Consider the following 14,753-nt stretch of genomic DNA (forward strand, 5'->3'; position numbering starts at 1 on the left):
GTGACACTGAGTGACGGATCCGAGCGCTCTATAAGAACTAAGAAGCCGTTATTATCATCCCTGTTGGCTTTCCCATTCCACTCATCATCACCTTGAGGAATGGAATAGTCCAGATTTTGCCTTGTGGTTTTGTTCATAAACAAACACTCATATGAATCTAACCTTTGCATATTACTATCACGGTAAAGGGGTACAAGTGCAAAATGTTTCCGATTCAAATGGTCTTTGGTGTATTAAGTCAAATAGAAAAAGTTATCGTTTTTTTTTTTTTTTTGTTTTTTTTTATAAAGGATTTGAAAAATTTAATAACTGTTTGCAAAGAAATCCGCTAAGAAAAGAAGAGATGTTTAGTACCATTATTAATAACCATGCATTTGATCCTCCGTTCTGTTTACTCAAATCTTTCTTTTTAACCCTGAAATAAGAAAAATTATTGGAAAATATTGAAATACGATTAAGTCAAATATAACAACACAGAAAAGGTGTTGTTATGAAAGCAGCTAAAGCTTTTAGTTTAGTCTTTAAGTGCTACTAGTACCATTTGTTGTTTTATACCAATAGAACCTCCGTGTGGCAGGCATAAGTTGCACGTAAAGCGTGCACAATAGTGCTACTGGTTGACAAAAAGAGGAAAAATCGCATACTTCTGTATGGGGCTGATTGGGGGCGCGGCGCATTTGTGCATCTGGCTAGTGCACTACTGTTAACTCTAAGAACGAAATGAGCATATTTTTTTATGGGAAGGACTAAAAAATCTTGAATGTTTCTCAATGTTGCTGCTCAATGCATAGATTTTTCTTGTGTATACATGTAGTATACAGTTATGTTTCTACTCTGACTGCAGTAAACCAGTTGATAGGCCTACGTGTACATCTCTTTGGTAAATTTCTGATTTTACAATTGTTTTACACAAATCCTCTTATTACACACAAAAAACCTTAAAGTATATTTTTTTTTTTTAGGATTAATCATCCTTCGGGCTTTTGTAACATTGTTGAGTATTTGGTGTTTCCACCAGTAATACAAATGTCAAATTATTACATGATACATACATACATTTTTTTCTTTTCTCTTATGTTTTACAAATGTAGAAAGTATTAAGTAAACATGGAACACAGTGGGGAATGTTAATTTATGACATGACCTTTAATATGACCTTTTTGTTAAAGTTGGTCAACCTTTGAGGTCATTATTGCCCCTACATGAACTGTACATAGATGTGTGCATTTAGGTTAATATTAAAGCTGTGTGCATTAAAGCCTGAAAAGGCAACACCAAAAACCTGTGGCTGTTTCCCCAATAAGCAAAGCCAACAGTCTTCAGCTATTTTCTTCTGTATCCAGCAGTCTTTTGGCCGTCTACCCTAAAGGCAAACCCAAAAGCCATTGACTGTTTTCCCCAAGGCCACCAGCAATTGGCTACCTTCCCAAACGACAAAGCCAACAGAAAACACTTTCAAACACATTAAACGTCTTACTTTGATCATCTGAAATAACATGTAATTTCCATAGTGTTTGGTGATACCAGAAGCTCTCCATGCGACTGTATATGGTTAGAAGCTTTTGCTGTACGATTCTTCATCACTGTCCCCCTTCTCCTCATCATAGGCTATTGTTGACTGTAAAACAGGAACAGACAACAAAATAATTTTAACACTTCCATGCACTAGACGGTCACTAGAGACCGGTTTATATCCCTTCAGTAAAATAATTGTAAAATGAGAAGAAAAAATATCGCACTGCCACACAGTTTTCAGAATAGGAAAGAGGACTCTTGAGGGTGCTAGTGCGACCTGTGTCAAAACGAGTAAACAATTAGGTGTCTGTTAGATTAATTATCACTAAAGTAAATAGTGCATGCATTTGGTTCAGTGATGAAAGAAACCTCTACCATGAGGTGTCGTGGCCGAGTGTATAAGAGCACCGAACTCGAGCTCTGGTGCTTCTGTTCAGCAGAGTGTGGGTTCGAATCCCGGTCGTGACACTTGTGTCCCTGAGCAAGACACTTAACTATAACTGCTTCTCTCCACTCAGGCGTAAATGGGTACCTGTGAGGGCAGAGATGGTTCTTGTGATTGATTTAGCCGAGTAGAGCATATATTGCCCATGGCTGTATACTCCCAAGGAATGATTTAAGGCACAGTGACCAGGGGTAATAATGTCGGAAGTGCTTTGAGACGCCCCTCGGGCGTGAAAAGCGCAATATAAAAACGGTCTATTATTATTATTATTACTAATATTATCATACCGCTTTGCCATCGCTGTTACTGTCATCAGAAAGTACTGATTCTTCATCTTCATCATCCCCCGCCTCGCTGTCTGAGTCATTAGTCTGTTGTGTTAAGATCTCCTCCCCCTGTATGAGGACAAATAAACAAAGTTTACTACAATGTGTATGTGCACAGCCCTGATCACGCAAGAGGGTAAACGCGCCAATCTCCCATTGTAACTTTTATGCAACAGCTCTCATTGGTTTTGTACACGTTTTCAAACTGATGACCTTTACCGAACCGAGGACCCTGTTGTCCCTTTTGTAATAGGTACCCGGTTTTAATGTGTATACACACATGTAGCAACACATCCTTTATGTGTCCATTTGATAAAAAACAGTTATGTTTAGGTACTTGTTGGAGGCTGAAACGCCGCTACGAAATAAGGCCCTGGTTTTGAAGTGATGTCAGAAAGCACTTTATCTAAACAATATTGGCTCTCAAAACTTACTTTCATGGATGAGGTGTGTTCCATAGAACAAACATATTCATACAAAATCACCTTTTTGACCAAAATGTTACTAAAAACACATTTCTCCTAATTTGGCAGCTTCACATCATGACCAACCTCAAATCAGAGATATGAACCTTTCCAGTACTAAATGTAGGAAGTGTGTTTGAGGGGTCCTTAATTCAATCAAAATTTCGATTCTGCTGCTCAACTATTATAATGTTTGGACATATTTAGTCTTTATAAAAACGATTCTTACCTGTAGGTCTCTGTTCTTTAGGTTGCCCAACCAGAATGCTTCATGGCAATTATGCATTGTCAACAATGCCTTCACTCTGTACACAAACTGCTCCAGAATACGCTTCATGGCTGGTACATGATTGGTCAAGGATACGTCCTTTGCAACCTGAGCAATTAAAATTCCAACTTATTAACCGCATTCATAAAGTCGAGATTCTGATATATTTTTCCGGTATTATTTTTCCGGGACTTTTAGAGTTTCTTGAGTAATGTTTTCCTTTAAGTTGCCACAATAAAACCCTGACTCGACAAAGGAAAGACAATAAGTCAGTGTTCTGTACTATTTTCTCTACCCACCTGCGGTATTTTGTTGGAGTGTTTATGGGGGTAAATGTCATTGCCACTGAAGAAAATTCAACACAGTTTTTTTGTTTTTAATAAGCACCAGGATTTGATGTTTGACCTCCCATTGATCCAAATATAAATACAATAAAAGTTATTGGTAATGGCACTAATATCTGGAACGCTCCTTCTGTAGAACAGTCTAAAGGGTTCTTAAAAACACACCTGTTTGTTCATTCCATCTAATGTGTTTTTGCTTTCTGTTGCTTTATGTATTTTGGTTTTTGGTCGCATTCTCCCTAGCGCTTTGTATCCTTTGGAAAAGGCCCTCTGTAAATACGGTTTGTTATTATTGGTGTCAGCCTGTGAAATTTCTTGTATGCCCAGTTGTACAACAGGACAAAGGTCTGGATTCAGGAGTTACACAATAACCACTGGCAAAAAAGGTTTATTTCGAGCCATGTTTTCCCAATACATGTCCCTCTTAACATGGGGAAAAGAGGTGTATAGTACAGTAGGTGCATGTCTATGTCGTGGCCGAGCGGTTAAGAGCACCGACCTTAAGCTCTGCTGTTTCCGAGTGTGGGTTCGAATCCCGGTTGTGACACTTGTGTCCATGAGAAAGACACTCGATCCTGTATTTTGGCCCTCTCAAACTAGTGGTTGGTTCTTGTGATTGATTATGCTTAGTGCGCTACATACATTTGGCAGCACAGGCTGTATACTCCCCAGGGAGCTGAGATGGTTTAAGGAACAAAAAGGCCCATTGATCAGGTGTAATAATGTTGGAAGCGCTTTGAAACATGGTGTATAAAGCCATATATAAAAAACGATTATTAATACAAAGAAAACCAATGAATACATATACACAACTTCAACATGCAAGACATGAACCCTCTAATCTGGATCTATGCTGAAAACCCCCAAACAAGAATTTCATTAAAACAAGCAAAGCAAACCTTTGAGTGACCGCATATGTGATGCAGGTTCCGTGTACTTTGCTGCAGGGTTTTAAACAGAGCCATCACATCATCCCTGTGGTTTGGGAAGAGCTTATCCAACAGAGGCATCCCGTGTCTCAAAAACAGCTCAATAAACTGTCTTGCGTACTGGTGGGTCAAGAAAAACAAAACATCAAAAGAAAGCTGTCAAAAATGTCCATCTTGTTTGATATTAAATCGATCTGAATTTTGTGTGTTTAGTGAAGTACCAGAACAAAGATTTTTTTCACAAAGTTCAGTTGAAGGTGTCATCATTGCCCTCAAATCTCTCAAAACTTGTTGCGAGAAAAAGTGTGGTTTGGAATTGTTTCTTATCCTTTTTAAAAGTTGTTTATGCAAAAACATATACAGTGTGTTGTATTAACTATAGTGAATAGTCATTAAGAAATACAAGTTTGCCTCTGAAAATACAACCAAATGGAACAATATAAACTCTGCCATTTTGTGGAGTTGACAAATATTTTGGCTTTGAAATTTACAAAAACAAAAATATTAATGAAAATTTAGCCCCTGTTGGCCTGTCTGTGGCATGTTTCTTCATATCGATATTCCTACAAATAACTCATTCAGCACATAACAGAATTTTCTTCCAAGACCAATACGAAAGGAGTGTTACAAATATAACTGCTTTTACCTTCAGAGCAGATGACAAGTTGTTCCTGGCATCAAATTCTTTCAGCATGGTGATCAGAATTTGGAAAACTCGGACCGCCATGGTCCAGCGGATCAGCCGTTGTTCAGTCATGCGTGGCCCGACAGACGCCTTCCCAACGCACATGTTCTTGATGCAGATGATGACATGCTCAAACATGACGCGATAGAAGCTACCAAAAGATGCCCTGTCATGGAATGCAAATGCGATATATTAACTTTAGTCTGGGATTTAAACCATAATTGTATATGAATAAGCTGGTAAATGGAAACTGGGTGTCCATCAAACATGATTAATGTTTGATAGGTCTACTTTATCTCACATAATTGTAGTTGTACATTATTGATGTTGAGTTTATATAAGGGGAAAAACAACAATGGATATCGGCTTTAAAACGGACATTTCACAGGCCTTAAAGAGTTTTAAAATTGGTAAAACGGTTGTTGTACCTGTGGAGAGTGGGATAAGTCGTAGAGCATCCCTTCTTATCTTCAGTGCTCATCAGTTCTTGTATCCCAATAGTGCACAGGTCCTGTATGCTTTTCAGCGTATCAGGGGTATGGCTCAAGTAGATTCTGCAACATACAAACACAGACAGAGACAGTAAACAATGGCAGGCTTAAAGGCAGTGGACCCTTTCGGTACAGAACAAAAAACAAAAATTCACAAATAACTTGCAGGGTTTACAGAAGGTAGTGGTGAAAGACTTCTCTTGAAATATAAGTCCATGAAATGCTTTACTTTTTGAGAAAACAGTAAAACAATATCAATTCTCGATAGCGAGAATTACAGATTTATTTTAAACACATGTCATGACACGGCGAAACGTGGGGAAACAAGGGTGGGTTTCCCGTTATTTTCTCCCGACTCCGAGGACCGATTGAGCCTAAATTTCCACAGGTTTGTTATTTTATATAGAAGTTGTAATACACGAAGTGTGGGCCTTGGAAAATACTATTTGCCGAAAGGGTCCAATGGCTTTAAAGGCAGTGGACACTAAGGCTGGCGACTTGTGCGTAGTGTCAACGTCGTACCTATTAATTGCTTAGTCCAGTGAACCATTTGTGTGTTGTTCACAACAACAACAACATAATTTACTTATGAAAGACAATCAGACTTCAGTGACACAATCCTTTCAGTGTGAATTTTACTATATTGCCCCAGCGGCAAACATTATGCCGCAATGTCAAGTTGGAAATTAAAAGTATGTCGCTAATAGTGTCAAAGTCGCGACTATTTGAGACGTGACTAGTACACGTAGGTCCCTATTCCACAGGGTGCTTGTTAAACATTTGAAGAATACCCCAGGGTTTCCCGGTGTTCTTATCCACTCTGCTTCAAAAATGTTTCAATATTTGTGACTGACACAGTCTCATAAACTCAACTGACTTACTTGATCAGTCTCTGTAAGACTTCATTGTGCTTAGCTCCTTTCTCCCTCTGACCGTCCGACCCAAGCCATTCTCTTTTCAACAGTCCCTCGGACAAGCTGGCTGCAAATTAAACATCAATTTTCAACTGACTGATACAAAAACTACTTTTGTGAGATCGTTTTACCCATTTCTCAGAAACTATAGCACCTCAGCAAGAAATATTCCAAGTGAAGCTTTCTACTATCATTATCTTTAAACTGTCAAAGTTTAATGTAAACATGTGGGCATTTGTGTTTTGTGTTGTTCAAAAAGGTACCCGAACCCTTAAATAGCAGTTAATGTTGCTTACCTATTTTGAAATAATTGTGTGGGATCAACTTGTAAAATACTACATATTTGAAAAGAACCCATTTAAAAAACTTCCTTGGCTGGGTGCAGACAATTTTTAAGGCCTGGCGTGACTGAGGAATGGATTTACTTGTTCAGAGAACTTGCACTATGAGCATAGGGTCTATGGGGGCAAATGAAAGATTGAATATTAATTTTAGTAGTCAACCAAACAAATTCTGGCAAAACCAGAGTGGGAAGAATTAACAAAGATACAGGGGTTGTTGGGAATTATTGCTTACCTAACTTCTTGCGATTATCTGGTGCATCTGTGAGCTCATCCAGCGATACAAGGAGACGGAGGAGCAAAACAGCACTGGGTAGATCAGGCAATGTCTCCATAAACTTCTCCAGATAGGTGAATGCATTTCTGGGATTCATACAAAAATGTATCCTTAAAATTAAATCTGTCTCTCTGATATATGTAGCGTACATATCCTTTATCTACATCATGATGATGACTAGAGCAAGCTAGTCGAAATGTTGAGACCAATTTAAGAACTCACTCCGCGATAGTACAGTTAATAACGATCCTATAAGCTACAGTAATAGTCCCAGCCAACTTTCTATTTCTTCCGCCCAGGGGCCAATTTCATAGAGTTCCTTAAGCAAAAAATAACCCTAACCCTAACCCTAACTTAAGATTAATCTTAAGGTCAGCATGCTACAGTGCAGGGTTGGGAGTTGTCCTTAAAGAGATTTTGTACAGGCATGATATTTCCTAGTTAAGTGTGATTTCAATTGGGATACACCAATATCTGCTCTAGCAATGACAAGGTCGTGGGTTCGAATCCCACCGGAGTGATTTACTCTGTGTTTAACTTACCCCACCACATATAAACTTACTTGTGCAGCTGTTTGGAAGTGAGTTGTGATCGTTTACTGCTTTTGGTGCGGGCTGTGAGAACCGTCAGTGCATCCTCAAAAACAGCTTTACTTTCACTGGATTGGAATCCGTTCCTTTAAGAAACAAAGTAAAAATGAAGGATTATAGTAAAGTTTAGTTAGGTTTAATACCTTTATATCACAAACATCAAGATACAACTACATGTAATACAGGCCCATTGCTAAAATTACTGGCCTTTGGCCTGTGGTCCGGTGTAAATTTCAAGCCTTTTTTGTCATAGCTTTTATTTTTGATGTATAGCCAAATAATAACAAAACATTCTTGTAGTGCCCATCCTGTCTATGGCAAGGCCAAATTGCGCTGTCAAGCAAGAAACTAATTTAAGGAACATAAACAAATCTGAAACTACACATCATTAATATTTAAAAACGCATGAAAACAAGTTCACAAGATGAAGTGAATCAACTGGCAGGAGAAATGTATCCTCTCAAATCGTCACAAAAAGCAATCAATCCCTTCTTAAAAGTCTTGAAACCGAGCACCTATTAAAGTGAATACCTACCATGAGAAGAGTGAAAGTAGAGATTTCAGAAGGAGGTTTAGACACGATACCATCTCATTGTATTCAGGAGAATGGGATCCTGGGCCGTCTATCAGTCCATCATTATCATCCATCAAAGTCTGTTTAATTCGGACAAGGACAGTAACAACAACAGTTTATATTGCGCTAATATCCATCATTTTGTGAAGCTTTAAGACACTCGGACATCCAGTATCTATCTGCACGGTGCGAGGGTATGGCTGAAGAATGAAACGTACTCCTTTTACATAGCACCTTGTAATGGTTTACAAGGTGATGTGGCGCAATATGCTGCCAATTCAACCAACACATGGGACAACTTTACATCCCATCTGAAGGACGAAGCAATCATGGTTAAAGTGTCTTCCTTATGGACAAATAAATATTCTTAAATATAACTTGCCTTGAAGAAGGCGCTTGTGGATTGGGTCTTGGGTTCAAATCCCAATGAGGACCATTTGATTTTTTTCTCATCTCATGTTTGATTATTATTCTTAGTGTTATAACTTGCCTGGAAGAAGGCGCTTGTGGATTCCAGATGTTGACAGAGATGTGGGAGGAGCTTGACGGCTCTCTTGGCAATCTGACGAGGGGAGAAGCGGTTCAGATGAGTGAACCCTGCATTCTTGTTTCCTTTAGTCTGATGGAGAGTGCAAATAAAAAATCAGATCTGTTAGGAGTATTCTCTTTTGACTACAAAATGACTGAGGAGAAGTTACTCAGAAGCCTGAAGATCTGTAATAAACTCTTTAATTGCAGAAGATGATAGACAACAACTTTTTACCATTGACATTTTTGTTGGTGGAACCGTCTTAATCTTAATCCTGCAACAATATTTTCAATTCCCTACATTTTGTTAAACATTTTGCTTTGAACGTCACCACTCCCGTGATTTGTGGTTTTGTGAGTGTCAAGCCTAGTGATAGTGCTGATTAATCCTGGAAAGTGTGCTGGCATTTGCTTCTTGTAGAGGTCATCTCGTAGGCTCTTAGTTCTGATTGGAATCGGTATACTGTTAACCTATATCCCGTATGTCAAAATTCCAGTTGAACCTAGTTAAACTAGGTTTAACTGGAACTAGTTGAAAACCAGTTGATAAACTAGTTAAACACAGTTAAAACCAGTTGGTTTAATATGGAAAATGGACAGAAACCAACTGGTTTAAAATTTAAACCTAGTTGAACACAGTTAAACCTAATCCAAACCAGTTGGTTAATATGGAAAATGGACGAGTTTGGTCACTATCCAGTTGAACCAGTTGACCCCAGCTAACTGGGGTCAACTGGAATTTTGACCTGGGTTGGGACCAGTCTACTTTTACTTGCTGTTTTACCATGCATGATTTGGGGCATAAGGTACCCCCAATGTTCTCATACATACTTCAACAAACTACTTTCATCTTGTACAGCCCCATTTTCTCCCTAACCAGCTCCATGAAATCAGGCCCTCATCAAGTCTAAAAATTACTTAGCATACATGATGCATTGCTTCCTAACAGGGCACCTCGTAAATTTGTTTTAATTTGAAGGTCCCAAAGTGTGGGACTCTATCCCCAACAACATCAGAAATGCTTCTACTACCGTCATTTTCAGGAAACGTCTTTAACAATTTTTGTTCCCGTAACCCCTGTCTTTATAATTTCTTTCTCGTCTTACTTTCTACAGCACTTTGAACTTTTTGATACCTATTATTATTAATTATGCCAGCCTATAGAGCAGATGAGTACTAACTTTCCAATAGGAAAAAGAGACCCTTGTATTTGTTATAATACCCACCTTAAGGAAAGTGAATCTCTTTGGGGCCACAAGTGCATGGTCCAATTTGAGGCTTAAGTCTTCAAGAAGGAAGTGGAGCTCAGGAGGCCGGAGACGCAGCACAACTTCTTCCTGTTAAAAAAAACCAAATATCTTAGGTTACAGACATTTCGTTTCTTTAATAACATTAATCATCACAGATCATCTCAAGGTCAATTATGACCAAACTATACAAATCTTTCATCCTCCCACAAGAAACATATGGATCTGAATTTCAGACTCTCAGAATACTTGTGGAGCTAACTTCCTTTCGGAAATTGTGCAAGATTGATTGAACCATCACTTGGTCGGACTTTTTCCTGTTCTGATCATAGTCTGGTTCTATTGGTTTGAAACAAGAGGGTAGAACCAACCTGTGTGTGCAAGTCAGAATCCACCACCCTTCTGGATACCTGACCACAACCGAGGATATTAAAGACTTCGATGTCTAGCTCCCTGAAGTGTGTCCTGTACTGGGCCAAGTCAACCGAGGGGAACGCTTTCCCATTCTCGGTCGTTGGCTCTTTCTCTGGTGATCTACTCTGGGTTGTATCTAGGGATGTATTCTGGGTGCTTGAATGGCCAGTGATACTGTCGTCCAACGATACAGCTGCATTCTTCTTCTTCCTACAAGAAAACAAAAACCATAAATTAGAAAACTTTTGTAACCAGACGATCTTGATTTTCGTCCTTTGGACGGGACCTAAAGTCGTTGGTCCGTGGGTTGTGTAATGCAGGTAAAAGAAAAAAGGAGGGGATGCCCCGGTGTTCCCGGTTTGATTGGCAGCATATTGCAACACATCATCTTGCAAACCATTATATGGTGCTATGTAGAAAGATAAAAGGTTTATAATTAACGTACATGTAGTCCCACATACCTTGGACATTGGAGGAAAATACTGTATGTTAAAGCGCCTTGAGCGTCACTAAGTGAGGGATATGCACGCTATATAAGAAGCCACTTTTACTGTTATTATAAGTTTTGAGGCATTACATGGTGAGGTATCCATTCAATTTGTGGTAACACCCATTTGAATACAACAACTTTGTTTGTTTTATTATCTACTGTTATGTAAGATGCAAACAGAATTAAAACGGTTCAAAAAACTAAAGTATACTTTGTCTATAAACTAATAGCTGCATGCTATACCATTCCCCAAAAAGTTCATACACAGAATTCTTTAGAAATTTTGTTCTTCCATCTTGAGGTTGATCTTCATAAATTTACCAGAATATACTTTTAGTGAAAAGCAGTGATAAGGAATTTTTGTCTTACTCTTTTGTTTTCCGTCCTCTTTTGCCAGAGGGGCTTGATTGGATAGAATCACTGTCAAAGGTTGCCACGGGTGGAATGAAACCAGGTGTTTCTGTGTAGAACAAAAAATGTCATTATAATAGTTTACAACAGATAACTATTTTATACATTTTACAAAAAGAACACTTTTTAAGGCAACTTCCCGCAGAATCAGGGAGAGGTGGAAGCTCTGATACAGGTACTCCTCCAAAACTATAATCTCCCTATCTTGATCTTCTCAGAGTGGCGTGGCATGGCCAAGTGGTCTTATTCACAGTCTTGACATTTTTGGTGCCCTTATGAGCAAGGCACTTTAACATAATTGCTTCATAAAAAGTTGGGACGGTATTGCATTCTGCTCTACCAGCCAGGCTCCTGTCGAATGACACCCATGCCTAATAATAATAATAATAATATCAAAGTCTTATATAGCGCACGTATCTACCAAACAAGGTACTCAAGGCGCCGAGTATATACAAACTTTCAGAAAGATACATGTAGGTTATTGCAGTGATGAATTTTGAGACCCAATTATTTAGCACCTTATAAGGGTTTACAAGGTGCTACGGCGCATACAGCAGCCACAGCCAGGAACACCGGGGCGAACCCCTTCTTTTTTTAGAAAAGTGCACTGGGTTCTTTTACATGCGTTACACAACACATGGGACCAACGGCTTTACGTCCTATCCGAAGGACGAAGCAATGGTTAAGTGTCTACATCCTTATCAACTGTGACAGGGGTTATTCTGTTTCAGCCCCAGGAGTAGGTGGCAATGTGTCCTGGGTGACAATTGATTTGGGTCGTAGCCCAAGTAAATGAAGTGTAGTTGGGCGATATCTCATTTTAATTTTTTTAATTTTAAGGCCTACCTTCCAAACAAGTCTGGATGTGTTTCTGCACCTCGGTGATGTTGCGGAGTCTAGCGAGAACCTTGCCTCTCATGTCTGGATCAGTTAGTCCTGAGAATGCATTCACGACCTAGTAACAAGACAAAAGTTTGACAAGATTGGAAACTTCATTCTTTACATAGGTAGAGTTCATATAAAAAGATCAAAACATTACCGATGTTAACAGGGATAGGCCTTTGTAATGAGAACCTTTTAGTTCTCTATTGGTGAGACAGTCATATCCCCATACTGTGGTTTGGGCACTGGCCTGGTGATCATTCTTCAGTAGTTTTTCTTCCTTTATGTGCATTTTAACATGATGGGGCATACATAGGGGGCAACATAAATAAGTTTATAGACCGTTTTGAATATGACCTTACGCGGCTCAAATATCTGACCTACAAGATGGCGTCTGTGGGTGTCCGTGTGCGTGCATGTGCCGTAGCAATCAAACCTGGAATGTTGCGTGCTGCGTGCTTCATTTGATGTACGCGTTTGGTTGCGCATACGGTTTGCCCTACAAGATAGCGACTTTTCATAGCAAAAAGGGGTTATTTAATACGGTCTATATTATTATAGATGGTTACAAAATACAGTAGTTTTAAAATGTCTCTGATATGTTCAACTTCTTTATTTTTTTACTTCTTTTCCCTTGTGTTTGTCTTCACTAAATCCTGGGTTGCGGATGTACATGTAGGCCATTTGAGTTATTTTACACACTGTGTTACAAATCTTACCTCTCTAAACCAATTGATAGTCAGAAACAGGCAAGTGCAGAGCATTTCTCTCTCCTGTTTGTTCAAGGAAGCAACGTTTGAGAAGACGTTGTTACTGACGGTGTATAAGGGACATCCAAGGAGTGCGTCAATGCCCTCCAGGTCACCGTCGTGCTGAACTTGCTCACAGATTCTTAGAAGGCGGAAGTGAGGTGCCATGCATAGAGGGGAGACAGTCTGGGTACTGATGATAAAAAACAAGTGATTTTTTAAATTATGATTATTATCATCATTTAGCCGTCACAACTGAGGTTCTGTTTTTCCCTCATCGTGTTTGGAAGCGATCCTCAATTTTAGACTCTGTATCTCTACCAATTAGATTGATGTAGCTGAGAGGTCCAATTCCTCTATTAGGGCACGACAGTCTCCAGTATAACACGTCAGGTATGACCTGGACCTGGTCTGTAGCATGAAAGCAGTGGCCAGCAAAGCGGACTCTGTGTTGAACAACAGTAGCAGGGTTGCATTTGTTGGTTGCCATACAGGAAGTCTCATGAAGTTTGGTGGAATTGGCATGGTGGTGTCTTTCCTCGCCTTAAAACCTCTAGGACCCAGTTCACATCCCATTAGGAGCATTGTATGGATTGGGTTTTCAGTCCTTACCCAACTGCTTTAATGTAGTTTTCCCTGGAATATTTCTTCAGGGTTTCCCTCCCTGATCTACAATTCAAACTTCCTTTTTTCTCTTCTTCTCATGGGATTCTTGGCTAGTACAGTGATTCAGATCACTTTTCTGATAGTCATTGGCTAGGTTTTCCCGTAGAATAATTCCCTTGGGTTTCCCTCCCCCATCTACATCTCCAACTTCCTTTTTTTCTCTTCTCCACGATGGGTTCTTGGCTAGAATAGACCGATCCATTAAGCTCCGCCCCATTGCGTATTGACCAATCACAACGCAACGAAGGTCCGACACTAAGGTCCGACTTGCGTGCGCGCATCTTGGCGCGCGCGGCAGAGTTGTGCAGAAAGGCAATGGAGAGCCCAATGTGTTCTTGCCTACACGTGCGTCGTGGGCGGAGCCTACTGGAATGGTCTACCGTATTGGTCATTGGCTTCCAACAACCAAAATAATAAATACACAAAGTTGAGGTTTTGCCACCCAAATGAAAAACCCCAACAATACCTTTCAGTTTCCGAGTCGCCACTGACTAAGGAGCCGAGGTTGAGATGAGCCCTCTCAGCTTTACTGAGTAGAGGCAGTAAATTAATCGCAACCCCACCTTGGGATTCCTCCGCCTCCAAACCAAATTCCTCCTTCAATGGCAAGGAGTAATTTCTAAAAGAAAACAAATAGCAGTCAATATTTCGTCTGCTTACCAAGTTTGAGTCGACGACTGTTCCAGAGCAATTTGTCTGACAATCATGTGAAGGTTGATTTTCTGAGTCTAAAACCAAATGTTTGAAAGCGGTGAAGATAGAACTTTATCACGGTGGTCATCTTGATTTTACTCCATTCAAACTCATTGTAACCAAACTAAGGCTGGACCAAATATTAGTCTGGTACCATGCGCAATGAATGTTAGAATTCATTACTGCGATTGGAAACAGGGAACATGACCAAGATGGGTGACAGTGTGATAATGGTCTATATGTAAGAGGGTCTTTCATTATTTTCTTTTGACTCCAATGAACAACTAAGTTTAAACTTTCACAGGTTTTGAATTTGTTAAAACTATTTTTATGATGTTGTTTCATTTATTGTGCGGATACTGGTCTTAAAAATGTTCAATGTTGGCTTCATGATTTAACCACTACAAAATGTCAGCCGTATTGAGATACATATTAGTAAGCCTTGAGTCAGTTCCAAGCAAACATTGACATGAAACAAAACCCCAAAATTTGTTTCACAACTTTCTTTCC

The 14,753-nt window shown here is 39.4% G+C and overlaps 1 protein-coding gene across 1 annotated transcript in view; it reads right to left on the bottom strand.

The window, feature by feature from the left end:
• Positions 1–271: 271 nt before the first annotated feature.
• The window catches only part of LOC117302538 (Fanconi anemia group D2 protein-like), a 29,847-nt gene continuing 15,365 nt past the window's right edge, over positions 272–14,753 (bottom strand). The window contains exons 23-39 of the mRNA XM_033786516.1: positions 14,017–14,169; positions 12,855–13,077; positions 12,100–12,208; positions 11,212–11,302; positions 10,310–10,562; positions 9,918–10,028; positions 8,654–8,782; positions 8,125–8,243; positions 7,562–7,675; positions 6,958–7,085; positions 6,349–6,448; positions 5,405–5,530; positions 4,938–5,142; positions 4,262–4,411; positions 2,980–3,126; positions 2,248–2,355; positions 272–1,618 (exon numbers count right to left, since the gene is read on the bottom strand). Coding sequence (XP_033642407.1) covers positions 1,553–1,618; positions 2,248–2,355; positions 2,980–3,126; positions 4,262–4,411; positions 4,938–5,142; positions 5,405–5,530; positions 6,349–6,448; positions 6,958–7,085; positions 7,562–7,675; positions 8,125–8,243; positions 8,654–8,782; positions 9,918–10,028; positions 10,310–10,562; positions 11,212–11,302; positions 12,100–12,208; positions 12,855–13,077; positions 14,017–14,169 — 2,332 coding nt within the window. The 3' untranslated portion in view covers positions 272–1,552. The remainder of the gene's footprint in view (positions 1,619–2,247; positions 2,356–2,979; positions 3,127–4,261; positions 4,412–4,937; positions 5,143–5,404; positions 5,531–6,348; positions 6,449–6,957; positions 7,086–7,561; positions 7,676–8,124; positions 8,244–8,653; positions 8,783–9,917; positions 10,029–10,309; positions 10,563–11,211; positions 11,303–12,099; positions 12,209–12,854; positions 13,078–14,016; positions 14,170–14,753) is intronic.

This window comes from Asterias rubens, chromosome 2 (assembly GCF_902459465.1).
Source record: "Asterias rubens chromosome 2, eAstRub1.3, whole genome shotgun sequence".
Taxonomy (NCBI): Eukaryota; Metazoa; Echinodermata; class Asteroidea; order Forcipulatida; family Asteriidae; genus Asterias; species Asterias rubens.